Source organism: Kryptolebias marmoratus, linkage group LG3, assembly GCF_001649575.2.
Source record: "Kryptolebias marmoratus isolate JLee-2015 linkage group LG3, ASM164957v2, whole genome shotgun sequence".
Classification (NCBI taxonomy): Eukaryota; Metazoa; Chordata; class Actinopteri; order Cyprinodontiformes; family Rivulidae; genus Kryptolebias; species Kryptolebias marmoratus.
The window spans coordinates 20,572,219-20,599,861 of NC_051432.1; the positions used below are offsets into that span (position 1 = coordinate 20,572,219).

Genomic DNA, 27,643 nt, shown 5'->3' on the forward strand with positions numbered 1-27,643 from the left:
TACAGAATGTAAGGTAATCTTTAGTTTAATTGCATGATAAAGATAAATAATAAAGAACTCATATTTTTCCACAAGTATTTTAGACTTTTTGGCTTTTCTGCATAAAAAAACAACAACATTAAGTTCACTTTTTGGCTCATTTTCAACACCCTGAAGCACAGGTAAAAACTAAGACTGACTAAAAACTCCCAAAAGGACTGAAGAGTTTTTACTGAGTGTTATAGAAGAAGTGTGAGAGAAATGAGGAATGAAATGCAGTGTTGCTCTGAATGTGGGTGAGGCAGTGAGAGCTGCTGTGAACTCATGTTTCCTGTGATGTGGTCGACACCAGAGATCAGGCCTTGATTAATTCAGCCGAGAAGACGGAGCCGGGGGGAGGTGGGAGGTGGGGGGGTTGATGTAAACTGGTTTTAACATTTTCCGACACCACCTCAACTCGTTCCGTAGCGGACTGGAAAAAAAAAAAAGACTTGCGGTGAGCAGAGAGACGCTTCTTCGCTCGACTCGACGACTTGTTTTGTTTTTGACTTTTTAAAAAACGTCTTTCACATCTCGGTCACTGTGGTTTCTGCTGCTCTGCTTTCACAGTAAACATTTTAAACACCAAATTGGACTTTTACTCCAGGCTGTACGTCAGACAAATATTTTTTTGCAGCTTAGCCAGCAGAGGTAATCTACATCCGGTATAGCTTTTTCAAAATAAAAGTCTAGGTATTTTCAGGAGACGGAGTGTATTTTCAGACTGAGTCAAAATGACACATTTGCCTGTAAATCCCAATCAGTAAAATCCATAACACTATTTATTTAGTGTTTGTTACTGACTCAACTCTCATATATCAGTGTGTGTACATTTATATTTAGTTTAAGTTTGTGTCAAAATAAAACCAAAAAAACAAATTAAAAACACTAAATGAGATCACTCAGTTTTAAACCAGCTATTGTATGTTTCAGATCCAATTCAAATATGTATACACACTTTAGAATACAGCATACATTATCAGTGGATTAATCAGACTGTGTTTTCTTTCTGAAAAAAATAAAAAAACAACAACAACAAAAACATATTTTTATTAAATACTTTCATTGAGTCATTATATTTTGAGAAACAATGTTTTCTGAAATTCTAAAAGACCGTTTCTGTTGGGATGACAAACTCGTAAAGTAAAAATATTTGTTTTCACTTGATGGATTTCTATCAAAAGATGGAAAACAGAGACAGCACCCTAAAAAAAACTCTTGAACTGATCAATGTGCTTTTGCAACGTCTGTGCAACACAGTTATTTGCAACTTCATTCAATCTACTGTTCTTATTATTTTTGTTTTGGTTGAAGGCCGTGCACATAAGTTTAATGTATTGATTAGGCAATAAACTTAGCTGAATCGTGCCTTATCTCACGTGCATTTTTTTGTATTGTACACAGGGGTGGAAATTAGCACCCGTCACTGGCCAAATGCGGGTAAATATTTGAAGTGGGTGAATTTGATCAACACACGCCACTGTGGCGGGTTGCCAATTTAAACAGAAAAGGTGTTATTTGTCCTCTTGACATATAGGGGGCAGCAATGTGCTCGAGTTGCTGCTGTTACGTCGAGCCGTGTTCCCCCATCAGATACGGTTCCCCCTGCGTCTCCGTAAATAATGACTTATCTATTAACAGAATTGTTTAGAGGGGCAAATATTTATAATAATAATATCATAATACAGAGGAATAAACACAGTTAAGGAGTAGTTGGTAAATTATTTTTGTCCCATGTTTTAGAGGGGGAACCGATTATTTCAGACAGCTGAAATATTTGGTTCCCCCTGGTAACTTTTGCAAAAAAAAAACAAACAAATGTCTCCAAATTCACAGGACTTGTTGTCCATGATGAGCGGAATAAACACAGTTAAAAACTTGTTGGTAAATTAACTGGTTGTTGTTGGAAAATTAATTATCTAAATAACATTCAACCCGAACCCACATTTTTTAATTTCCACCCCTGATTGTACACCAATAAAAGAAAAAGTCTATGAAGTAGATTACGCTCTTATTTTGAAAGCCGTTACCTCCCGTTTTCCGGCCCCGCTCCTCGCTGCGACCCTGCGGCTTGACCCAAACTCGGTTTGGTGGGCGGGGACAAGCCAGAACCGTTCGAGCTCATTTCTCCTCTCACGTTCAATGCTGGCGAGGAGTCCGCGGTGCGCTGGTTCCGATGAGAGAAGAAGTCGAGCGTAACTCGGGGTCCATTTTCTAACTCGGGCCGCCCGTACTGTCACATGTGCTGACACATCTCCAGATATTACACGCATCCCGTCGGGCGGCGGAGGGGACTCTCATTCAGCTGCTTTGACACAATTGTTAAAAAAAAAAACAACCAACATAGCGGGAACGCGTAGAGAGAGAGAGAGAAAGAGAGAGAGGGGAGAAGATGTTAATGAAGGAGTACAGGATATGCATGCCCCTCACAGTAGAGGAGGTGAGTTTTCTGCCAATTTCGGCTCTTCTTTGTTTCATTCTTTTATTATTATTATTATTATTTTTCCCCCTCAGCCTTGACTGGCGGAGCTCAGTGCTTCTCAGACGACCTTGGCAGCTAACGCTTAGGGGTTTGCTGTTATTCCAAACATGTGGCTCAGAAATGCTTTCAGGTGAACTCTGTGCGCTTCATTTAATTTAATTGGGAAAAGAAGTCTTATCCGTCTGTGCTCCTCTCCTTCTGTCCAAGCTTCTCTTTTTAACACATGTGGAAGCCTGAGACAACAATGTAAGCTATCTTGTTTTGGTTTGCCTTGTATTAAAAACAAACAAACAAACAAACCATATATTTTATATATATAAATATATATGGGTTCTTTATTTTAGAAGCACTGTGTTCACATGCTGTGTGTGAAGCGGGATCATTATCTGTGAATCCACACCTCTGCCTTGCTCACATGTAAACACGCTTGCAGTCACATGCAAATTGCATTTTAATAATTCAGTCAAGCCTAATTCGTTGCACATGACAACACTAACACGGCCCAGCGGTTGTCTCCACATCTAACTGCATCTTCGGCCCAGTAAATTACTCTCTGCAGCTCTGATTGATTGTCTACCACAAAGAGTGACCCATTGTTTTGGGGGATTCACTGCTTGGTCCCACTTCGGAGTCTAAAATTAGCACACGAGGACAATTAATTTCCTGTCCTGGTATGTATAGTGTACTCCTCAGCTGTATCTGTTATCACCCTTTACCTTTTCCCATCTTCTTGTGTTGCTGGGTTTTCTTTCTAGCCAAGAGGCGGTTGTCAGCCGGAGTCCTAGTCTACGCCGTGACATCTCATCAGTTCACGTCTGGAGAATAACCCCCCCGCCCAGATGTGTTGATCTGAATAGTTGTAAAGATTAAAGTAATCAGAATATCCAGGAGGAGAGGAGCTTTTTCACTCAGATTTCCCCTTCTCCCACTCACTGGCTCTCAGACTGCTGATATGATTGGTTTCCCCGTTACTCTGTGTAACCTTCCACACGACTGCGCCCGCTTTCTGCCCATTTTTCAGCTTGCTTTTAGAAGTCACGGCAGGATTTTAGGAGATCTATGGCTGGAGAAATCAGAGAGCTTTTTTTTTGAAGTGGATAGAGGCGCATAACCATCCGCTTTGTCACATAGGCCCTTTTTACATGTAAAATCTTGCAGAGGATAATGTGTTTTATTCTCCACAAAGCTGCCGGTGGCATTTTTTATCTCAGCTCGGGCAACAACGACAAAAGGCATCGCCCCACTGACTCGTTCAGAAACCCCCGAGTTCAAAAGGGAAATGTCACCTTCCTGATAGGACGAGGAATGCGCTTTTGAATGTCTTCGCAGTGTCTGCAAGAGGCACCGTACGTGGAGGTGATGTGGGTCTGTGCATTGCTAAATGAGTTTTCCATTCGCTGAACCAGCGTCTGCCCGTACCACGCAGATGTTTCGAGTAAATCAGCGGCGATGGCTTTCCTGTCACACCTGTTGTACGGAGATGGTTGTTATGAGAAGCACGAGGAGTGGAATTAAAGGCTCCGTGTGTGATCAGAGTTGAACAACGGTTTTTCTGCTTAAAAAAAAATCTTACCCAGTCAGTGAACAGGACACGCTGTAAAATGCTTCACACTTTTTTTTTTTTGCGCTCGTTGGCATATTTCGGCTTTCGGAGTTGCTATAAAATGGCCCCCTTAAATGTGAAAACGTCTAGTGAGGCGTCGGGGTTTGCCGAAGAAAATCAGGCGACATCTCCAGCCCAGAAGACGTCCAGGTTTTCCGCCTTGTCTCATCCAAACTTCAACTCCAAATTGTGCGTCATCGGCAGTGGGAGGCCTAAGGGCTCGAGTAGAAGGCAGCTGTCTTCTTGAAGACGTTTCTGCATTGAAGAAGTGTTTTGAACGAGGGGCGAAACATCTTCACGAAACGAGTACGGAAGTCCAGCTGCCTTTTTATATTCAAGCACTTTCATGGATGAATGAGAATCTGGATTCTGCACCAGTCGACCTGTCGGAGGTGGAAAGTTCAACCTTAGTTTGCTCTCGTCTTTTGTTCTGATCTACAGCTTCACACCAGAAATCCTTATTCCAGTTAACTCCAGAAAAAAAATAGCTAAATTGGTTCTGTCAGTGCCTCGACTTTTTTTATATCCAAACTAAAATACATTTAAAAAATAGGTCTTTCTCTTTTTTTCCTAGTTGAAGGATGAAGTTTCTTGGTTTGTCAAAAATGCACAAATATAACCCTCATCTCCTCTAAGATTGTTTAAAAAAAAAAGAAACAGGCTGTAATAAGAGTGCTGTAAGTGGAAGACAAACTAAATAAAAAAAACAACTTAACTTATTTAAAAGTTAAAACATTCTCCTTTTAAACCTCTGTGCTCAGGCGGTGTTTCTGGTCAGCTGTAGCTGTCGATGCCCCTCACATCCCCATGTCTAAAATGACCGATTGTACCTTTTCTTACACCAAGGCCTGCAGTATCAGCGCGCGCTGTCGTAACTTCCTGACTGTATAAATTGCTACAGGAAAGGGGGGGTGAAAAAAAAAAAAAAATACTTCCTTCGCAAGCCAGGCTAATTTTAAACTCTGCACACAAGTGAACCTGCTAAAAACAACCAGCCTAACACCATTTCTGGCTGACGCAGCTATTTTATTGCTCACTGTCAAGATGACGGACCACAGTAAAGGTTTTATGAGTCATCTGTAATGAAGGCAGACGGGCCACCTGACTTAATTTATGGAGGTAATTAATTAATTGGGAGTACAGAGTAACCGTGTGCTTTAAATTCCTCTACACCGGAGGGTTTCTGGGGACTGGGCTTGCATCGTTTTGAAAATAACTGGGAGTTTATTAGTTAGATAAACTAATAATGGAGTTTTTTTTTTTTTAAAGATGCAGCCCAGTTTGAATGAGTCCCAGAACGCTGAGTGTTATTCTTTGTTTACTGTCCTAACTTGGTACAAATTCTCCTTATTGCTCCTGGGGAAACATGCAGTAGAAGAGGCGCGGTGGGGGGGGGCAGTCGTTCTGTTTGCTCTTATCATGGCTGCACACGTTGCGCTGAGTTCCATTCCTCTTCGCTTTACAAGTTGACTGGAAGTTTCCCTGCTCGTCCGAAGAGAAAGGAGGGATCTGTTGGTGGAATGATTGCTGGGGAAAAAAAAGGTGGAGTGGACAGAAAGTGCTGCACACGGCTGAACTCCTTCGGAAAAGCAGAGAGGAGGAGGAGGAGGAGGAGGAGTGAGGGTCACGCAGGAAGTTCTGGGAGATTTGTTTTTCTTTGAAGCTCCCCACAGTCGTCCACTAACACAGTGTGTGTTTGTGCTCTTAAATGTGCAGTCACGGGTTTATGCAGGGTCCCATCTCTTTGTGTACCGTCTTTGGGAGGAGATTACTGTCTGGTGTTTGGCCACGTTGCGTCATCTCCACCCTACTTAACCGCAGATGTTGGATTGGCTGTCCGTACTGTGTTTATACAAGTTCATCACGCTCCATGCGCGCCGAGGAAGCCCCCTTTAGCGTACGAGCTGTTCTGCGAGTGTCCGTGCGTTTAATCATCTCGTTCTTGTTTGAGGTCTGTGCTCGTCTCATTACAGCTGCCTTTCCCCCTCCACGCTCCAAACTTTCAGCATTCCATCTTCGAAGGTTTTTCTTTGAAACCCTGGAAATAATCAAACTGTGATCGTTTTCAAGCAGGATTTGGGTCTGCGTCCCGCATTTTTTCATATTTTTCTGGGCCGTGGTTCCGCCTTTCAAATGAAAAACTTGTTTATCTACATGGAAAAAAAAGCCACTTTTTTTCCTCTAGGTTTACATAAGCTCTGTAATTGCTTATAAACGTTTCTCTGTTGAAATCTTGCAAGCCCCAGTCCAGATTCCAGTCGCTGAATGTGTTTAAAACATGCTCAATTAGTTTATTTTCACTGTGAGAAGCAAAGAATGCTCAGTTTTGTGAGCTGGAGGGGTTCGGTCACATCGTAGCTGCTGTGTCTGAGTACTGGTTCGAAGTTCCATCTCACAAGATTTAGATGTAGCGCGACCATGAACCACTTAACCAAGAAATAATCCTTTTCTCTTTTAAGTACCCTGGGAATAACTTTGCTGTCTCCCTTGCGTCCTGAGACATTCATCAGACTCTGCGCCTTTCGTTTTCCTTTTTCCTGGAAACGTTCGGCAGATGATGCTTTATGTGCTTCCTCTCCTGTCATGTCTGTCCTACACCTCTGTTTTTTTGTTGTTGTTGTTTTGTTTTACATGTACATTATTGAAGCACACCTGAAAAATGCAGACAAGTCACAATGGCCCAACCCTCTGGCTGACCTGAGTCACTGTGTGTCCACAAGCTGCACCCTTGCTTACTAATCATAGCCTTTTGTTGTTGAATCTTTGGGATTTTTTTTTAATTTTTTTTATCACAAACACAATTTCATGCTCTGTTAGCTTCATCTGTGTGGCAGAAAGAGCAATGGAGACTTACTCACAGAATGTGGTTGAATAAGCTTTCACAATTATATGGGATTTAGTTGGTGGAAAATAACACCAAGGCAGGTCTTACTACTTGGATTTCATTGGTTTGTAAGAACTCGGCTTAAAAGCATTCTGCAAAGGGAAAAAAAAATCCATTTTATAATAGAATAAATTAAATACACGTTTGTTTTGAGTCTGTTTTAATATAATTTAATCTGTTCTTGTTTAAGCTCAGGTATAAACCTAAGGAAAGTTTTTAAGTTGGTTAAACACTTAAACATGTAACATGGCATTTTCTGGAGCTCTTGAGAAGGTTTTGAGTTTGAATGTCAGCCATCTAAAAATCTTCTGTCTGTGCTTTGAGTAGCTGTTGGCGTGTCTCCCCTACAGCTATTCCTTCAGTACTGCATGTTAACATGAGCCAATTGCGAAAGACAAAAACCTGCTCAGAAAAACGAGCCGAGGAAACATCCTCTCAAGTCTTCAGCTGCCACAGGCAACGCAAACTTCCAAGCATTTTTAATTTTTGAGCATGATAAACATGGTTAATTACTTTCCCGTCCGTAATGAAGCAACACAACAATTGAATTAGGCGTGCCGTTTTTCTGAATGGATGTTAAACAAGTTGCATGATGGTACTTTTTTTTTTTGTTTTTCTCCCCCCCATCTTCGAGATCCTGCATTGACTTCAGTTGCGAGAAGCTGCGGTTGCTAAGGTGGTATTGGCAGGCGGAGAAAATGGATGTGTTGATTTGTGGAGTGATGACTTTATAAATGGGAGGATGTGGGGCTGTCTGCTTGGATGAATGACCGGACGGCTGGCTGGAGCAGCACCTGGGTAGCTGGCTCGGGCCGACATTTTTCAAAGCATTACCCTCCCTGCAAGTGTCGAGTCATTTGAGCGCACACTGTTGGGTGTAAAATGCACACCTGCATCTACGTAGAGAAAGCCATTCAAACCACTTGTCTGAAGGCAGCCTGCACACAAAGGAGCAGTCGACATACGGCTGTTATACCGTGGTGAATTCATAAAATACGCTCACGGGAGGAAAAATGCTATATTGTGCCTTTTCCCTTAAAGGATTTTCTGTCATATGAACATGGAAGTGTTTATGTCGTGAACATTGTATCAGCCCTCGAGCATGACATTGACAGTTTGAACTATTTCATGCACATTATCTTTCATGGGTTGGGGCATTATTGACTGATTGGGTTAAGTGGTTGTGGTGTCTCTTTCCACTGTGTGGTTGTTCATGTGGGAGATAAAAAAATAAAAAAAAAAAAGAGTCAACAACTGCTGGTCTGTTAAAAGATCCTTTTTAACAAAGACGTTTTAATTTTATTGGTGCCTTAATATCTCATAGCGTATTTCCTTGATGCCGGCAGGAAATTTTAATTAACCACAGGCCAGAGAGATTAAAAGCAGCAACAACGATTATGCTGCATAGCAGGTCAGTTCGTCTTGTTTTATGGAGTATTTTTTTTTTATATGTATTTATTTTTGTAATGAAAGCGGGCAAAGGCCACATTCCATTTCTCAGCATTAACCCTGGCAACAGATTTTGGCATACACTAAAAAAAAAGCTTTATAAGTAAAATTAAACATGCATGTGAGCATGCAAAGCGTATGGGTAGGGGGAAGGGGTGGAATGGGATTTGACGTTTGGCGTAAGTCTTTAGAGGATTAGGTTCTGTCATGAAGGCTTCAGTATGGGCTGCATATATAAAACCTCTGGGACCCTGTTGGTATACAGTAGCTTGTTTTTGTACTACTTTGAGTCATCTATGAACCGTTATATCACTACAGTTTGACAACCCAAACCAATAGGTGGCGATAATGTGCTGGTTTGTCAAATGTCTCTGTAAAAGATGAAGAAGTATGAGTGTTTTGTCCCTGAGTGATAAATTGTACAAATGTGGATAACAACATTACTCCTCACACACTATCCCTCTTATTTTTCTCGTTCTGCGTCTAAACTCAGCATAAATTGCATTAAAGTTCTCATGTAACCAAAGTAGCAACACTCTGCCACTAATATACGTTTCATACGCAGTGCTCATTCAGAGGAGAGTTTTATTTTTGTGGACGGTGAAATCCCTTCTCTTTACTCGGAGTTTGTTTAGGAAATGGGCCTGTTGGATACTGTTTGTTTCATGGTGAGGGGCAGAGCTCTTTTTGCCATCTGGTAAACATGACAATGCTATGATTCAATCAACATCCCATTTACTGTCATTTGCTCTTCTAGAGGAAACCATCACGGGTTGTGATAGACCATTATCCTCGAATGAGGACTATTCTCATTTCCTAGATGACTGTGTTTTGTGTCACTGCATGTGTATTGTATTAGAAGAAAAGATGTTTCAAAGCAGAAAAGTGCCACTCTGAGACTTCCAGGTAGTGTTACCTTGTGAGGAATTTATTATTATTATTATTTTGCATGCACTTGTATGTTAAATTGTGCTTGTTTGTGTTATTTAACAGTGACACATGCAGTCATCAGTGAAACATGATAATTGTCTCTGTTTTATCTCCTTCTCAGCCATCAAACTGGTAAATATAAAATACATTCCATATAACCCAGTCCTCGGATGCTCTGTGATCTAATGAACAGATAGACTTGCTCCTAACATTGCGGAAGACAGGGGCGACCTAAGGATTATTACTTTTTGTAGAAACAAACATGTCTTGATGTAATAAAGTTGTCAGGTTTTATTAGGAAAAGTCACGACGTGCATGTTGTTTTGTGATTTTCATAAAATCAGCACAGTAGTCACATTTATATTACATTTGTGTTGTCCTCTTCCTGTTCATGTGTAGGCATGAAACAGCTTTGAGTTAAGCTGTTTTTTCTTTTTTTTTCTCGTCCATTATCTCTCCGCTGCACTAACGAATCACAGGAGGGATAAAAGACATTTTCTACTGGCAGCCACAGTCCGAAGGCGGCTGCTAAATCTGTAAAACGTGTGCTGAAAATGGAGACAAAGCAGCTGATTATTTAGACCAAAGCAGTCATCTTAAAAAAACAACAATAAAAAGAAAAATCTCTGTTCAGAAGCTGCACACTGTTACAGTGGGTTTGCACACTGTAGCTCAGGAAGGGAATAGTAAAAAAAAAGCTTCTTATTTGATGCTTTTTATACAACCTAACCAAGAAATGCAAAAAAACTCTCTTTTTTTTGATAATATTTCAAATATGTCAAACAAAATTGCACAAAGCTATTATAAATCAAGTGGTAATAAAACGATATGAGTAATGAAGGTTCATAGCCTCTTTTCAGTCTTTAAAAGCCCGCTCATTCGATGCTCTCAGTCAAGCACTCACAAGTGCCCGTGTTTCTCTGTTGTTTATCTAAAGAAGTTTTGCAGGCTGTGGTTGAGCAGCGCTGACAGGAAATAAGGCCAGAGCGAAGTGGGAAACTATTCTTTGCTTAAATGTGGTTCGGCTTGTGCAGCAACATGCGAAAGAGTTCATTTATGCCAAAGCATGTTGTAAATTAAATACTAGTTGAATTGAAAATGGACATAAATTAGTTTGTTTAAACCAGTGGTCTCCAATCCTGGTCCTCGAGGGCCACCATCCTGCAGGTTTTACTTGTTTCTCTGCTCCAACACACCTGATTTGAATCAATGGGTGATTAACAGGCTTCTGTAGAACATGAAGATGGAATTAAACCACTGAATCAGGTGTGTTGGAGCATGGAAACAAGTAAAACATGCAGGATAGTGGCCCTCGAGGACCAGGATTGGAGACCCCTGGAACCTTCTTTGTGCATGCATTTCCTTTTTACTCAGCTGAAATCTAATCTGACATATGGTTGGTGGTTCGACTTCATGCTATGTTACTTGTCACACTATCTAGTCCTTTTGTTTTAACAGTTTGTGGGCTAAATAAATGTGTTGGAGTACCGTATTTGTTGTGAATGGCTCTGCTAAACTGACTGCCTTTCATGGCAGCAGGCAATAATTGCAGAAGTCTATGATAGAAGGTTCGCCCGCTGCAAGGAACGATGGGCAATAATTAACAAACACAAAGGTCTATAAGTATAACCCAGTCATTTTTACAGACATTAAACTAAAATTCAGTGTGGTAATAACCGTGAGTCCTGCTACTCCAACCACTAAAAGATTGGTTGAGATCCTTAAAACTTCGGCATGTAACTCACAGAAGATGTACATTTCTTCAAGGATGGCTGCTTTTTAAATCATATTAGAGGTCATTCAGAGTTTTCAGCCAGTGCCAATCTTTAGAAATAATGGCAGCCAGTGGCAGGTTTATATGAAGAAGCCATTATAAATTTAGAAATGATCAAAGATTATTTTATTTTATAAGCTTTTTATTGCTAATTGTGTTTTAGCCCTCTAGGTCCTCGTGCATTCTGTAGGGATTATAAAAAAAGAAACTGGTCTACAATGATTTCAGTGAGGTTAAACATGTAGAAAACTGTGTATATATATTTTTTATTTCATAAGCAGGTGGTATGTTTGTCTTCGTCAGTGGAAACATTATGCTAATTTGAATTGTTATGGTGATATAAAATGAGGTTTTAAGGAAAATGGAAAAGTAAATTAGGGCTTACTTTCCAAAATCGCAGAAACTGTAAATATTGCACAATCACCTACTCTCTGTGTCCTTTTCACAGACGCATATTTAAAAAGGCATAAAGATATTTGTCAGTAGAGCCAACATCTGAATAGCAGAGTAGTATAATTTTAAAAGGTTGAAGCCATTAATGTTTATCTTGTGTTTGGAAAGGGTTTTTCTCTCTCTCCCTTTTTTTTTTTTTTAACTGTCTGGGAGACATGGGTAAACATTTAGTGAAAGATTCGCTCATAAAAATCATCTAATGGTCCGTTCTCTTTTTGGTTTCCCCCCAGAGATATTTTCAGTGCAGCAGAGATGTCTGAGCCTCAGTCATGGAGATGGCCGATGTTATGAATGGTCCTTTGAAATTCCTTAAACTCTGCCGGGCTTGCCCAACTATTTTCTCATTTTATTTGTCATCAGAGTTTATTTGCCTCTACAACAACCACTGTATTTACCAAAGACGGACTTTACTATCGCAGGCGGATTTTATTATTTCTATCTCTGACATGTGATTTATGAATTATTGAGCAGATAGATGCTGGAACCAGAGAGGGGATTAAACAGTGAAAACTGTGAAGACGTGGCCTTGCAGTCAGAGTGAAGTGTTTTATGTTTTACAGATTAATATCCAAGTGAAAATGATTTCTGGTTGTGAAACAGAAAGTGTAATTATCAGCAGAGATAGTATTTTAAAAGTGATTTTTTTTTTTTGGGTGAGTTTTTGGGGATTTCCTTGCTACTATTTTGGTCATGGTACTAAAAGCTAAGCATACAGTAGCAGCCTAGCGATATTATTACCAGGATATTGTGAGGTTTTTTCACCCCAATATTATGAGTGTACAACATCACAATCATGAAATGGATCAACAGACTTGTGATTTTAAAAATATAATTAAAAATGCTTACATTTAAAGCTGCAGTGTTTACAGCAGTTAATGCATTATTCTCAAACGCACGTTATTCCTTCCCAGTTGGATTGGGTAGAAAATTGAGTTTAAATCTACAAAGCTTACCAGTCCGTGTGTGTTTTCACACAACGTAAGAGTTTACACAGCCGAGCTGCATTTCCTTGTGAAATGTAAAGTGCACAGCACCAGCTTCAAGATATTCATCGAGTCACACAGCAGTTTTACAATCAGACGGGGACAAATTAGTAAACCAGTTATTGCCTCTGATTTTAGTAAAGTGCATTATTTGCTGTGATCAAACTTCTAATAAAACAAATCTTTCTTCCCTTCTGAACAACTAACAGTACTCGCTTTGTATCTGATTTTTTTCTTTCTGTGCTGTAAACTGAAACCAGGATGTAAGCAAGATGAGACTAAAGTTGTTAGCACTTTAGAGTTGAGTAATGCAGCGCCCACTGACCTTCGTTCTCAAAAATGAGTTTAACGCAACTCAACGAAAAGGCAGCGCACCAGACGCCACAACGCGTTACATCATCTTTTTCGTCAATCTTCTGTTCTGCCCACAGTGTGACAGTCATTCGGAGAGGCTGAGAAGAAACGCCATCACAAGGTCCACATAAACACATTGTGGTTCTCCGAGTGTGATTAAGGCTTGTCATTTTTTTTCATTGCTTTAGCAAACGTCACATTGATAATGTGCTTTAAAGTGGCCAACTCTCCACTGTAACCTACATGTTCCTTCCTCATTAAGGCTGTGGCTGCACTGTTAGCTGTTTGCCTTCATTTCTGACTTTCTTTTACCACTTTAGGGTGTGTGGCGTGAGTTGTCATCTCATCTAATTTAATATTCCCAGTGATTCTTTCTCCAACTTCTGCAGTCTCACTGTGTGTTCATGCATTTGGGTATTTAAATCTGTTAAACACACTTATGTCTTTTATTCAACCCTATATTCAGTCACCTGCTGATACTCTGTGCTGTAATCCCGCAAAAGGCACTTTCACAAAACACTTCAAGACTGGATTGGGATGCTGTATGGCTGTTTCAGTGCTATTTCTGAATGAGCTGAGGTGGTATGGGGCGGTTTGAAGCCAACACACTGCCGTCATGCCTTTGAGCTGCCATATGAGTCAGTAACAGAGCTCTAAAGGCCGACATTTAAAGAGATCAGCTGACTTTGCAGCTCAAGTATGTGATCTAGCGATGACCTTATGATCTGTGCGACCACCCGACCGCAAAATTCAAAAGTCTAAACAACAACTTCATTAGAGTCACGACTTTATCACAGAGGAAAACATTGATGCTGATGCGCAGCAAATTTGCATTTAGTTTGTGAAAATGGTATGAGGAAAATGTCGTTAATACATTTAATTTGTAGTTCTCCATGTCTTTGCAGCCAAGTTCCTCTTGATGCCTCCTTTGGTTCCATGAAGCTCACTTCATCTTTGAAAGCTCACGTTTATGAGCTTGGTTGGCTCGATCAGTCGAGGCAGCTTAAAGATAAACTGGTCTTTGCAACTATTTTCTGGAACTGTTTTTTGAACGTGCCTAAAGAGTCTCATAAAATACAAATACTGTAGGACAAAAAGTACCTTCTTTTGCCTCTCCTTATAAAGGAAGTGAAAAGGAATAATTTGTCTGAAACGAATCAAAACAGGATGAGGGCAGAAGGATGGAGGTGATGAATTCAGTTGATGCTGTCATTGTATAAAACATAAATGGAATGAAAAGAGAAAGTAATGGTGACTAGAAGGTTGTCTGGGCTTATTAAATATGGAAAAACCTTGAATAAGTTTACAAGGAAGTCGTGGTCTAAAGCAGATAATGGTTTCTGAGCGCTCTGAAACAGTCGTGGAGACAACTTTTACATTAGCATGATGTTCCAAGTTAATACTGTAAGAATGGCCTCTTTTATTAGCTCTTTAAGAATGGGAAAGTGTAAATGCTGGCTTTTTTGTGTGTGCGCGCATTGTGTGAAGCACCTGCAATTACTTTGCTGTCTGTTGAATCAAAGCGTGTCAGACGAGATGCATCAGAACCCGTTTCTGCATGAAACATGATTCAGATTCAGAAGTACATTTTATTTGGTACGGGTTGTGGGAAAGTTTTGCGAGATTTGCTTCCGCTGTGTGTCACTGAAGATACTTTTACATTCAGGATAAGAATACATTCTCACTTGCTGGTCATCAAGCTGTTCGGCGGTGCTTGCTGCCCACACACAGGTGCAGTGAATTTTTAGAAGCGCTATCGCTTCTCGCACACAGACACCACAAACACATTTTTGTAATATATATATATATATATATATATATATATATAAAAACATAAATTAGACATTCTATTGATAGCTATATGGTGAAACCATTTATTATAATCCCCTGTTTCTATGGAAACCAGAGCCATTTATGCCTATCGTTTCTCTGCTAGCAGACTGGATTATAACGATTTTAGTTAAGACCATCCTCAGGATAACTGACAAATAATGAGGCAATTGAAGGAACCCTACCTTCCTTCATGCCTGGGATTTGGCATCATCTTTGAAGTGCATTTTTTCAGTGTTTCATCTGAGACACATTAATTTGCAAATGGGTTTCGTTGGTATTTTTTAAAAGCACTTGTTTTTTTGGGAGTCTATATGTGTGTGAGAGGAAATGCAGCACATGCTGAATGCTGCATTTCAGCATTTTAGATTGTTTCTTTTATGACACCCTTTCAGTTGACGGTTTGTAAAATCACGGTGACCTTGTTTAATTTGGATTTTACTTCTACAAGAGCAATTTTAGAGTCTTTCTTTTACACAACAATTTTATGATCCAAGTGATGCACTCTTCTGCTTGTAAACTGTGAAAGCAGAATATTTTGTTGAGGGTGATGGGCCTTTGGAGAGCTGAAACAGTTTTTTATGCGTTTTAGGTAGAGCTGGTTCAGTGTTGTGACTGAGAGTTTTGTGTGTTGCTAAAGATGTTAAAAGCAATTAAGAACCAAAAATTAAATGCATTTATAACAACCTGACAATCAACAATGCCCACCAGCTACGGGAATTGTGAGATCCATAAACTCCTTATCCTTGCTTATATGTTCAGAACCTGCAGAAGAATTGCCTCCATTGATGCCTTTTAGCTTTGTTTGTGAATATGCGAAGATTAACTGATTTGTACCAATGCATGTACATGTATGTGCACATGCACAATGCAGCTTCACTGGCAGAGCAGCTGTGTACCAGTGCAGTTTTAAGATCTTCATGTATCGGTTTATTAAGTCTTTGTACCCATAAAATCCAGCCTGTTTAATAATGAAAGGTCAACAAGCAGGTTTGTTTCTACACACAGGCATCAACAAAACAATGTGAATCAACTAATATTCCAGGAAAAAACACGTTAGCTTCCGTTTTATTCTTTATAACGCAGAAAATACATTTTTCTGCTCATTGTTGAGTTACTAAGAGTATTAAACACATCTGCTGCTGGCAGGTTTATTAGTTTTGCACTAAGCCTCATTTTTTCTGTGTATTATTCATTAATTTTGACTCAGTTTTTATGAAAGTGTTTTGCAATTTTAAAACAAGACCTGTGTCTGTGGGGCCTTTTTTGTATTAATTTAGTGTCAGTAACTCACGTAGGACCATTCCTTTGCTTTGTTTACATTATATTGCATTGAATCTCCGTGTGTTGAATCAAAACTCGTATTGATCTGCATCATCTCATGATTAATGGTGGAATTGCATCGCATCGTATTGTTTTTTTGCTGCCCATCTACCTTTTAATGAATCTGGTTGTTGGCAGTGTGTTGAGATGTGTGTCGCATGAGGCACAGACCAGAAATGCACAACCTTAATATGCATGGATACAAAATATTTGCTATACTGCCTAATTTTAGGAAAGTTACTTTACTAGTGGAATTTTGACGTGGAGTCAGTAATGTTTTGTTCCTAGCATGTTAAGTTTTTTTGCATTTATATGAATTCCAAGGAGCAGCTGTGTTCTGCAAACTTGGCAAAGACATATGTTCAATATTCTTTACTTCCCAATGAGGGAATTCTGATGGAACAACAACATGAACATCAACTCACTGAATGAAGCTAATAAACTTTGTCTTATCTTAATGGTTTCACAGTGAAGCTTGATGTCTACTCATTTTCTCACTCTGGCAGGAGAGCGATAGGATGAAAGAGACAGTGTGTGTGTGTGTGTGTTTCTATCGTTATGACGGGGACTAGGTCCTGACAGAATTACTGTTCATCACGACATTTTAAACCCTTGCTTTACTTTACTCAAGTGTGTGTATTTCAGTGCCCTCTTCAACTGAGTCAGCTGTGACCAGTGTTGATTTGTGGTGTGATTTAATGCATCAGGGAGCAAAAGTGCCACTTTTAGATGTATTGACTAAATAAAGCATGCATATGCAGTCTGGATGTGCTCGCACATAAAGGGCACCAGAAAAACCAAAGGAAGCTGAGTAAAAAGAAGGGTAATGCTCTGTTTAATTCAACAAATGAAGCGATTGAAGGCATTACTTGCGACAAACAGTTCTTTTTTCACTTTAAATTGTTTGCATGATGATTTCAAACAATGAGTACTTCTACTAAATTATTTCTTATTCAGAAAGGGAATGGACCTGCAAAGATGAGTGAAGTTTTTGTAGTTCAGAGCCACCTGATTCAGTTTGGACAGGACAGTTTCTACAAAGGCACAGGTCATGGCAGCTGGAGCCAACTGACCCAGAGGGACCCCGGTCCCCAGTCAGGGGAATTTAATTTAAAAGCACAATTATTCCTTCAGAGGGGATTACACAGGAAGGGCAACAAAGATTTTGTGATAAAAGGAAGTATCATTGGGAATGAGATTTTTTCTTTTTTACCCCTTTTTTTGGCAAGTTTTAGGGTAAGTTAACAAAACGGCGTCCCCTAACCCTCAAAGAAACAACCTGATTCAGTTGTTGGTTGCACCATATTGAATTAAAATCTATTATGTTATTTTTGAACAGGTGAAAAAGATAGATATTTTTTATTTTGGCTTTTTTTTTTTATCAGCTAACTTTCCGAAAGCGATTACGACAAAAAGCCACAAAGGTGTTCTAACGAATCTTTCTCTGTTCTAAAGGCCTTTAGAACAGTCTCCTCAGGACATAAACCTTAAAAGTAATTAATTGCGGAGCAGCACAGTGATTATGTAGCAAGGCTAGATGGTAAATCTAAAACAAAAAAATAAATATTTTCTATTCACTTGAACAACTAACACAGTTGGATACATAAATAGGACATTTTATTTTGCTACTTTAATGTTCTTTCATTTAAGAATTGATCTTATGTTCATTCAAACTATGTTCTGATGGAGATAATATAACTTACTGCTGTAAGGTGTAGCCAGTTCTCTCTTACTTCTCCTTGATTCAGCCTTGAGCTTATTATTAGATATGAATTTATAACTTTTATAATTTTCTGAGTGAGCATTTACTGTAGAAAAGCTGCAAATGGAGCTATCTTTGACTTAATGCCATCCGACTCTTGCCAGCTTTAGAACACTGTAAATTTTGCTAAGTGCTTTCTTAAGGCCACATGCGGTCCCTTGGCACACTTCACATTTTGACACACCTCATGTATTTTTGCTGTGAGAAGTTAATGTTGCTTGTTGCTGCTAGCAGTGGTGCAGTGTGGTTGGACCAAGGCTTAAACCCCTTTTTAAATCATGTTTTTAAGTTAAGTTTGTTTCTTTTTCCCCTTCCAATTGTAGTTTATTGCATTTTTTAAAAAATATATATTCTGTTTTAGTTTGGGATGCACCCATCCTCAACTAGTGACTGGAAGTGAGTCATGTTCAGCCTGACTGGCTTTAACGAGTTTTCATGAGTTATATTTGTGTATTTACTTATTAATTTAGTTTAGTAGTGTATTTTATGTTGACATTAAACATGTCATAAACACAGCAACAGAGCCAATCCCAGTCACTTGCATTGTATTACCGTGGGTAGACCTCGAGTGTTCTTTGAAGAGAATCACAGATTCTTTAGAGGTCAGCAGGCACCTGTGACATTTAAAATGTGCCTGTTCCTATAGCACTTTTATTAACCTAGATACTCCCGCAGTTATTTATGCCACAGTTGTGTAGAGCCCAAGTATTTTGTGTACCTGGTTACTAAGGTTTCTCTTAGTGGAGGGGCTTTGTGACATTGAACCCAGTGCCCTTTGGACTGAGTGTTTCTAACCATTGGAAACCTGGAAAATCACTGTGTATCTGTTCTGTATAGCTACAAGAATCTGAAAACTGGTCATTTGAGTTGTGTGCAGATGAATGACTACCAGACAGAGTGAAATTCTTGTTGTGTAGTTATTAGATCCTGCCTGTCTATTTACACAACATTGTGCCTCCAGACCAATCAAGACGTCCTGGAAAGGAAAAACAGGAAGACCTGATTGGAAGAAACATTTATGGGTTATTGATGTTTTGATAATTTTTTTAAGGACGTAAACTATTCAACATGAGCAAATATGTATTTAAAAAAATCAGGATTTATTCAGAACTAGAACAAATCACGTAATTTATTAAGAGGGAACAAGGGTGTGGCTGTTAATGTTACAAATCATAGTATAGTAATTTTTATTATCTAGAAGTGATTAGGCTAAATTTTGAGGAAATCTAAATTGAAATGAACTTAAGTTACTATAAACAATTCAGTTAATATTTGGACAAACTAAAAGACTAAAATAAACTTTATCACATGACGCATAGTTCAGCTTGGATATTAATGCCCTCGTTTTTTTAAGCATCGTTTTTGGCAACTTCTAACAAAGTCTTAACAATTGTGTAATGCATTTTTAACTTGCCTAGTTTAAGTCGTTGAGTTTTACCGAGTTTCCATGACAACCTGTCTTTTTTCAGAATCAACTTGGGCACATCTGCAGGTGGGAAAGTGTCTAGAAGGTTCCTGTGTTTCTTCCTTTCTGTTCATTCGATATCACTGGTGCAAACAACTTAAGTGTGCGTCTCATAAAGATTGTCTTCCTTCTCCTCTGTCATGGTTAACCCTCCTTCCACTTTTCAGGTTTTACAGCCGTGGAAATGCAAACAGGGGGCAGATGTGCCAGCTCTTTAAATAGACCCAAAGAGATCCTAACAAGTGGACCGCCCAGGTCTGTTTCTGGTTAAAGCATGGTTGCTCCTCACATCTCCCATATATATTTTCTGGTTATTTGTACCAAAATGGTTTAGGAGCTCTAGCTTTTTTACTTTGACTCATAAAACAACAAATATGTTGCACAGCATGACAAGAGATGGGCAAAACTTGGGGAGGAATAAAAGCAAATCAGAACACTGTAGAGACCACCTAATATGTAGGACCTCATATGATATGACATCAACCATATCACCCAACTATTTTTGCACAGCCCGTTCCTGTTCTTGGTGATTGAAGTCTGTGTGATTTTGGTTCCAAGCTGTTTTCCAAAGCGTCAGCAGGCTGCATGGGGTCACTAACCCTGCTATGATTCATCCCATATCGATCACCTTTTGTGGATCTTTTTATTTCTATTTATTTCTCCTTTTTTTTTACTCTCCTGCTTGTTGCTTTGTGACCCATAAGAATTTGGTTAGTACTAACACACTACCGATCACTTCCCACGCGTTTCTTTTCTTGGTGTGCATGCATTTGTGTTTGTATGAGTCACTCTCAACCCACATCCTTCTCTCCTGAGGAGGACCCTTTTCAAAATCCTCTGCCACAGACCCAGAATTCGTCGAGGGGGGTAGTATTTAATTGCTTTTTGGTGTTTATAGTGACATTTACTTAAAGTGCGACATAGAAGTTGCAAAGTACCGTGTAATGATTCCCACCCTGTACACGTGTACATTTAGAATTACTGTTCTTGATGGCTACAATTAAATGTGTGTTTGCACAATTTTTCCATTTCTAAGGAAGAATGACTCCATCTGACTCGGATACAGATGATACTAGAGGAGAAATATTTCTCTGACTTAGGGATAATTGGCAACATCTGTTTAGTTTCCATGAAGCAATTAAAGGCATGCAACCAGCTCACACTGGTTACAGCTTTACTTTTTTTGCAGAGGAGTCGCACGGAAAGTTTCAACACAAGTTGGCGTTTAAAAAGTTTCAGCAACACGCAAAACACTAATCATCATGTTGGAGACCTAACATACGTGTGTCAGGAGTGGCTGAGTATAAAGGGAGAGACGAAACAGAAACATGGCCCCTGTCTAGATATGTTGTGATTTATGAAAATCTACTGCTTAGTTTTTTATGTAGTTTACCTTTTAAAGAGCACAAAACACAATAGCAGTATGGTATAATATTGTGAACTTTAATTCATGGTATTTACCTGACATTACCTTTTATCAGTTTGCCGTTTTGAAAATGTATCATGATTTTTATAGTGTTAATCTAGCAGGCTACCTTGGTAACAGAAGAGTTTCAGCAGCTTGTTCTAAAAGCTAATGAAAGGAAAGACAAAAGACACTAAAATGTGTCTTCAGTTTAATGCAGCTGTCAGGAATGAAAAAGCAAGCATGCTTAATTCAGAGCAATGTTTTCTTTAGACAACCACTGTAAGGGTTAACAAAAAGATAGGACTTGGGATCATTGTAATTTATAGAGTTTATAAAATAGTGCTTGAAAACTTGAAAACATTTTTTTTATAGGCTTAGATCAGTTTTAGCAAAGAATTTAAATACTGTTCTTACTGCTGGGATAATCTGCTCATCAGACTTTTGCTGCCAGTGCCAGTCTTCCCTCTGGCTCCATAGTCTCCCTGGTGAAAAGCATTAATAGGGCAGAAGTAATTTTCACTGAGCAATTTTATGCTCTATCATATTTACTTTGAGGAAACTTGATTTAGCTTTATTTGTGCTTCAAGAAGGCAACTTTATATCTGTATTATGCGGTCAATTTCCTGCTGAATCCGACCTTGTGAAAAAACATTGTGAAAAATGCAGCAAGCATAAGCTGCCATTTATGTCTTATTGTTGATGTTGTGGCGTAGTGTCTGTGATATAAATACTGCATTTCAGTTCCAGTTTATCAGTATGAAAACGTAGGATGTAAGAGTTGTAAGACTGAGCTGACCCAGACTTATTGTTTCTCAGAGGCTGAAATGTTTGCCGGGCACTTAACAGAACAGGGCTCCATCTTGTCTCAGTCTAACTCCAAACATTTTCTCATTTAAACTTCCTTCCCCTCTGCAGCTCCAGTGATGTCACTGCACATAGCTACGCAGAAGAAAAAAAAACAAAAAAACACCCAAGCCGCACACATGTATGCTGGCCAAAAATAACTGCTGCACATATTTTGGTAAAAGCTTAAATTGTTGGTGTTTGGGAGGGGTGGAAAGAGGAAAAATAGCATGACTGCTGGGCTCACTTGACCTTATCATGGCTTTACGTCAGTGGGAGGTGAAATTGGACCAATATGGACATCATGCTGCTCTCCAGCATTAGCAATGGACTGTCTCTTTGAATTTACCCGTTTTGCTGTGAGTAAGTTGATCACACTTGGCACTATATCTGAGGCAAACTATACATTTTACTCTGAACCTAAAGTGTAACGTGTTTGTTTTAAGCATAATAAACTTGCTTTAGGAATCAACTTTGTATTGAGACATAAGATGTTCATATTTTAAACCCTACAATGATGGATTATTATTGACTGATTGCTACATTTGGATGCCTGTAGTTAAGGGTGTTTCTGAATTGCATGTTTGCAGAAGTATGATGCAATCAGCTGGCCAGGAAAGTGGGATCTGATTCAAAGGGTGGGACCATGTGCTGGGGCTGAACACAAAGTTCTCTTCATAGTTAGGTTCCCTCCACCCCCACCCACCCAGTGGATGACTTTGTTGCTTAGTGTAAAGTCATGTCATCAACTAAAATAAAGGAAAAAATTGAAGCTGAAGAAAGTTGCCAACAAAAAATAAATGAATAATGTTGTTATGAGAAAGTTTGAAAAGAATAGACTTGTCTCTTTAAATTGTTTGCCTCCATAGTTTGTCCTTTTATGTAATTTTTTACATACGATTTGCAATATCATCTTGATCATCTTGTATAGGAGTTAGTTTTGTGTTTTTGGGAAGTGGATTTTTTTTTTTTAAAAAAAGGGAAAGTTAAACTATAATATTAAAGATTAACCAGGATGAGTTTGTTTTTTGGCACAAAACCAGGAGGAGATATGTGAGCATTCAGCAGTAATTGTTTGTGTGTGGCTTGTTGTTGTCAGGCTGTGGTCATGCGCTGGGCAACTGAAACTCTGCGCAAGGCCTAGATGTTCTGTTTAAATTAATGATCAGATTTATGAAGCCACAAATTGATTCAGTGTCATGGAAAATCAGTTACAGGCTCACATGGGGGTGGGCACACACTGTACACCAAACTGCCTTTAGGGGTATAAAGCCTTTTGTGCGAGTGTGAACTCATGAGCTTCGTTCGGTTTACTTGTAAATTTATGCTGGTCAGATTAATGACACTTTGCCAAAGTTGTGATTAAGCATTAGCAGCATTTATAGATATGTTTAAAAAGACAGTGAAAGCGATGCTCATACAGATGTTTGATGTTAGTAATTAAAAAAAATCACGCGGGGCTTTTGTTGAGAAGAGAAGCTAGGTTTTGCACGACCTTGGCAGTGTGTGTTCTGTTATTGTGGCCTCTTTGTAGCATTGTGTGGCATTACCAATAAGCACCGTCCTCGTCAGGATCAGAAGCTCAACTGTGTAACAACGCATGGTTCTGTTGAAATATAAGGTAATATATTGGCTCTTGTTTGGGGCTGAAGCCTGAATTAAACTGAGACGAGAGGTTTGGCTCCATGCAAAGAATGAAATCAGTGTGAAATACTAATAAAGATAGCTGCACAAGCTTGTGTATGCATGAGCAACTTGCACATATTTCTTCTGTACATTTAAAAAAAGTGACTTTTCACTCTACCATGGATCGTCATCAGGTTAAAGGTTTTGACAACAGAAAACACGTCTGTAGAAACACTGTGGGGTGCCCAGCACCAGGTGACACGATGTGGTAAGGAAGCAAACCATGCAGTATGCAGCTGTGCTCCTTTATCTACTACTTTTTAGTTGTGCCTCAAAATGTACACATTAACTATGTATGTGTATGACCATACCCAGCCTAATATATCTTCTACATATTGTTGTTCACAACATTATATCGATGTGTGTGTGTGTGTGTGTGTTTGTTTGACCTTGGATCAATAGCTCATGTTAGCAACACTGTTATGGAAACGTGGGTAGTTTTCCTTCTGCCACAGAAACACAGACACCCAGAAGGTCAAGGGAAGTCAGGCAGAAGCCTTTTAAGTCAGTCACAATACTCCACCAGCATCTGTTGAATCAGAGAGGCCTCATGAGTCAGCTGCTTTTCTCTTATTGACAAAACAGAGGTGAGCTGGCGTGCAATACCAAAATAGGAGCTGATGCAGGTCTTGGTGTTTTTAATAGATTTGGAGTGAAAACATTGCCTTCATTGCACTACTTTGGTTTTTATTTTTTCCTTGCTCGAAAGCACGGTTGCATAGCTAAAATTTCCTTATCGAAATCTATACAAAAATAATAGTCAAACATTTCATCTGAGCTGGCTTTCTGTTCAATTGTTCCTATTTGTCACTATTGTTTGATAGTCCAGTATTGGCAAACCTTCAAAGTCCAGAACTGTTATCATCTGTTAGAGGATATGGTGGCAATGGGTCCAAGTCTCCATCAGTAGCTCAAGATCTTGGTGAAAAATAATTTATACTTGGATTGAAATTGATTACAACACTGAAACATTGAAATGATACATCAGCACATGTGTACTGCAATCAAAACAAATGGTTTTCCTCTCACGTTTCAGTCAATGTGAACATTTGTTTCACCCGAGATCACTCAAGCCAACATGTTCTTTTTCAGAAGTGATTTCAAACTAGTGCTGGTTTAAATTCAGAGGCAGCTATTAAATTTTACAGTAACTGAAATGTCTGGGCTGTCTGGCAATAACATCCTAGCACCTATAATATCTTTGTACACTTTTCTTTTTGTTTGTTTATATATATTTATTTTGGGTTTCAACAGTTTACATTCCTACTTTATGAAATGTCTTTTGTAAACCTGTAATGAAGTTCTTAGTCAGCCCATTATTGTTTTAATTTAATTATTTAACTACCGGTCTGCTCAATGCAAAGGCACTGCTTTTTTTTTTGGTCTCTGTTTCCCTCTGTCCCTTTGCCCCTTATAAGGACTACTCCCATCAGCAGGGCTGTTAGCACTTTGTACCTTCAGTGTGTGAAATCTCACTGTCTGGAGGGTTACACTACCAAGGACCTTTAGCCCTGAAGAAGAACAATTAATGTTGACACAAAGCTGTCAACATTAATTGATTTTTGGTCAACAGGGAGGCAGCGAAATGTCAAGAGTAGGCATGAGCTGCTATGAGATTTTGACAGTATGATAACCTTCATCAAAAATACCACAGTTTCAGGAAATTACGGCATTAAAACAAAAAATTAAAAACATTTATTTGTTTTTAATTTTAAAAAAATACAAACAATTCTGCCTAAATAAAATCACATATTGCTTGATATTGGTTATATTATAATATGATAGTATATTGAAACCTAATATAATGTTTATACTGTAGCTATTTTAATGCTAATGCACAGATATAAATAAGGAGACTAACTGAACATTATTGAACATGCAGAGTCACTCTTTTATTTATTTATTTTTTACATTCGGGACAAGTTTTTAAACCAATTTGTGATCAGGTTTTTTATTTATAACATTTTTATTTACAATATTATTTAAGATCAAAGCAAAAATTAATAATTTAATCAGTATTGAGTACCAAGATTAATTTTTAATTTTCAGCACCAGTGAGTCAGAAGATATCGGCATAATTCAGCACGAGTAGCTTATTTAATGACACTATAGGCAGTTCTTCATGTAATGTTCACCTAGGGAGCTGAAGTTCCCCCTTGATGAAACTGTTAGGTTGTGTACCTTTAGAAACTTGTGAAAATTGTTTCTCTTTAATAGAAATAAGTTGTATGGAAAAAGCTGTTTTATTCATTTTTTATTAGTTGAACTAAACTATAGTAACAGATCAATTTATTCATGATTATAAAGTAATTATACGCACTGTGCAGAATATTACTTCTCTTTGAATAGTGTTGTTGGGAGCCTGACAAGCTCAGGTTATTTAGTTATTTTAGTTGCCAGGTTATTGGCCTCCATAGTGAGTCTGCAGCCTGCTGTCATTTCACCTGCTAAGATTCTGTCTTGTAGCTTGTTGACCAGCCATGACCAAGTTATTCACTGGATAAAATGTAGAACCAACTGAAGACATTTAATGACCTTTTAATGTTTAGGGCAATTTTGCAACTGAATGACTGCTTGGGGCAACAGGGTCCTGAATAGAAGAGAGAGAGAGAAATAAATAAATATAAATAATGATAGAAAAATATTGTGGTTTTAACAGTGTAACCTTTTAACACTATAGTATGTTCATAAACACCTTCTTCACCAAAAATCTAAATCAAACAGCTGAAGTACTATCCTAGTGGCTGAACTATTGAGTCTCTAGAGAAATTCTGGTCAAGATGACCATAAGAGACAGACACTGAAATATGTCAGAAGGACTTTGACCCTCTGCAAAAATGCCTGACATTCTTGTTACATAATTTCTTTTGCTCCAGCAAAGCACACTTTTTCTCTGGCTTGTTTTTGCTTGCACTTGGTCATCTCCCCAGAGGGAGCTACTGCAGTGGGCACTCAATAAGGAGGGCTCTATTGATCGACTGCAGATGGGGAGGTAAAGGATGCCCCATTACTGCTTTAATAATACCCCGTCTGTGTCAGCTTGCCTTTCTGCAGCACTCACCCTGTTCAGTCACTCACTCTGCATGTTGCACAGCATCTCACGTGACTGTATTTGAGTTTGATCATAACTGTTGTTGTTGCTCAACTCATCTGCAGGTATTGAGGTCAACTCTTTAGCCGGTTCAAAACAGACAAACATAGGCTTTTAAAATGATTTATAAATTATTCCAAAAAGCATGTTTTCATTTCTTGAAAACACGTTGAAGTGCATACTGCATGCACATTAGGCGGACAGCATCCAAACTTTACTTTGTCATGGTTATCTTCACTTAGTTAATGGTGTATAATGGTAATAGTTAAAAAATAAAAGGAAACTGTTTGGACACTTCTTTTCATTCTCATTTTGAATGTTTACGGTAACTTTCTTGCATCTTTAGTCTTTACCCATCATCTTTTACCATGCCCATTGGCCTAAAACTTTCATTTAGCAGCTTTGGGAAAAAGAAGACATTCTTTGCTTCTTGGAAAGCCTTTGTACTGTTCAAAAAGAAGGAGGGAACTAAAGCATTTGCTTTGCTTTGCTTGTTTCTACACTTCCAGTGTTTGGGGCATTTCAGGCCTTTTATACCTTGTTCTTTGAATATGTTTGGCCTGACTGGCTCTGTTACCCAGGCAGTGGGTTCAGAGGTCTGCAATTCAGAAGTTTGGAATGGCTACAGTTGCTTTCCTGTGAAAGGGAAGTTTTGAAACCAAACAAAAAATAAAAAAAAATAGAAAATGAGCAGTCTCAATTTTTTTTTCTGTGAGGTTACTCTGACAGGATAAAATGAAGTCAATTTAAAACCTAATGCATCATCACATTAAGAGATTTGCTAAATGTATGCCATTTTTCACAAAGCAGTTTGGGCAATTATTTTTCCAAAATGACCTTCAAAGTTTAGAGATATCAAAAAAAAACAAAAAAACAACCTCAGTCAATCCATAGCTTTTAAAATGTTCTCATATTGACTAGTTCCAATCAATACAGCAGGCAGAATGGGCAGCCAACATGTGTGGGAGGTAAAAAATACAAGTCAGGAGATAAATATTAAACTAAAGTGTTCCTGTAAAACAGGATCTGGGAAGGTTTCTCACCACCATCTAAAAACCCTAAAAAAAATCTGAACTACAGTTCTGAGCAGTGGTCACTGGAAGTTGTTTTTAAGTAAATATGTGGTGTTCTCATTTGATGATCACAATATAAGAGGGGTGTTTTAAAAAAAACAAAAAGTTTTCCATTGTAGGTTAGACACTTAAAATACAGGATGAGTTTTATTATGTACACCCTCAAAGGGACATCTTCTATTATACTGCACCTACCAAACAACTTTTAAAAAAGTTATTTACTATTTATTAT

The 27,643-nt window shown here is 38.7% G+C and overlaps 1 protein-coding gene across 2 annotated transcripts in view; it reads left to right on the plus strand.

The window, feature by feature from the left end:
- Nucleotides 1-2,139: 2,139 nt before the first annotated feature.
- Nucleotides 2,140-27,643, plus strand: part of LOC108247230 (phosphatidylinositol transfer protein cytoplasmic 1) — a 63,259-nt gene continuing 37,755 nt past the window's right edge. The window contains exon 1 of one of the 2 annotated variants that reach the window (XM_017435194.3): nt 2,140-2,458. In XM_017435194.3, coding sequence (XP_017290683.1) covers nt 2,411-2,458 — 48 coding nt within the window. In that variant the 5' untranslated portion in view covers nt 2,140-2,410. The remainder of the gene's footprint in view (nt 2,459-27,643) is intronic. The other variant, XM_017435196.3, reaches the window with a different exon arrangement.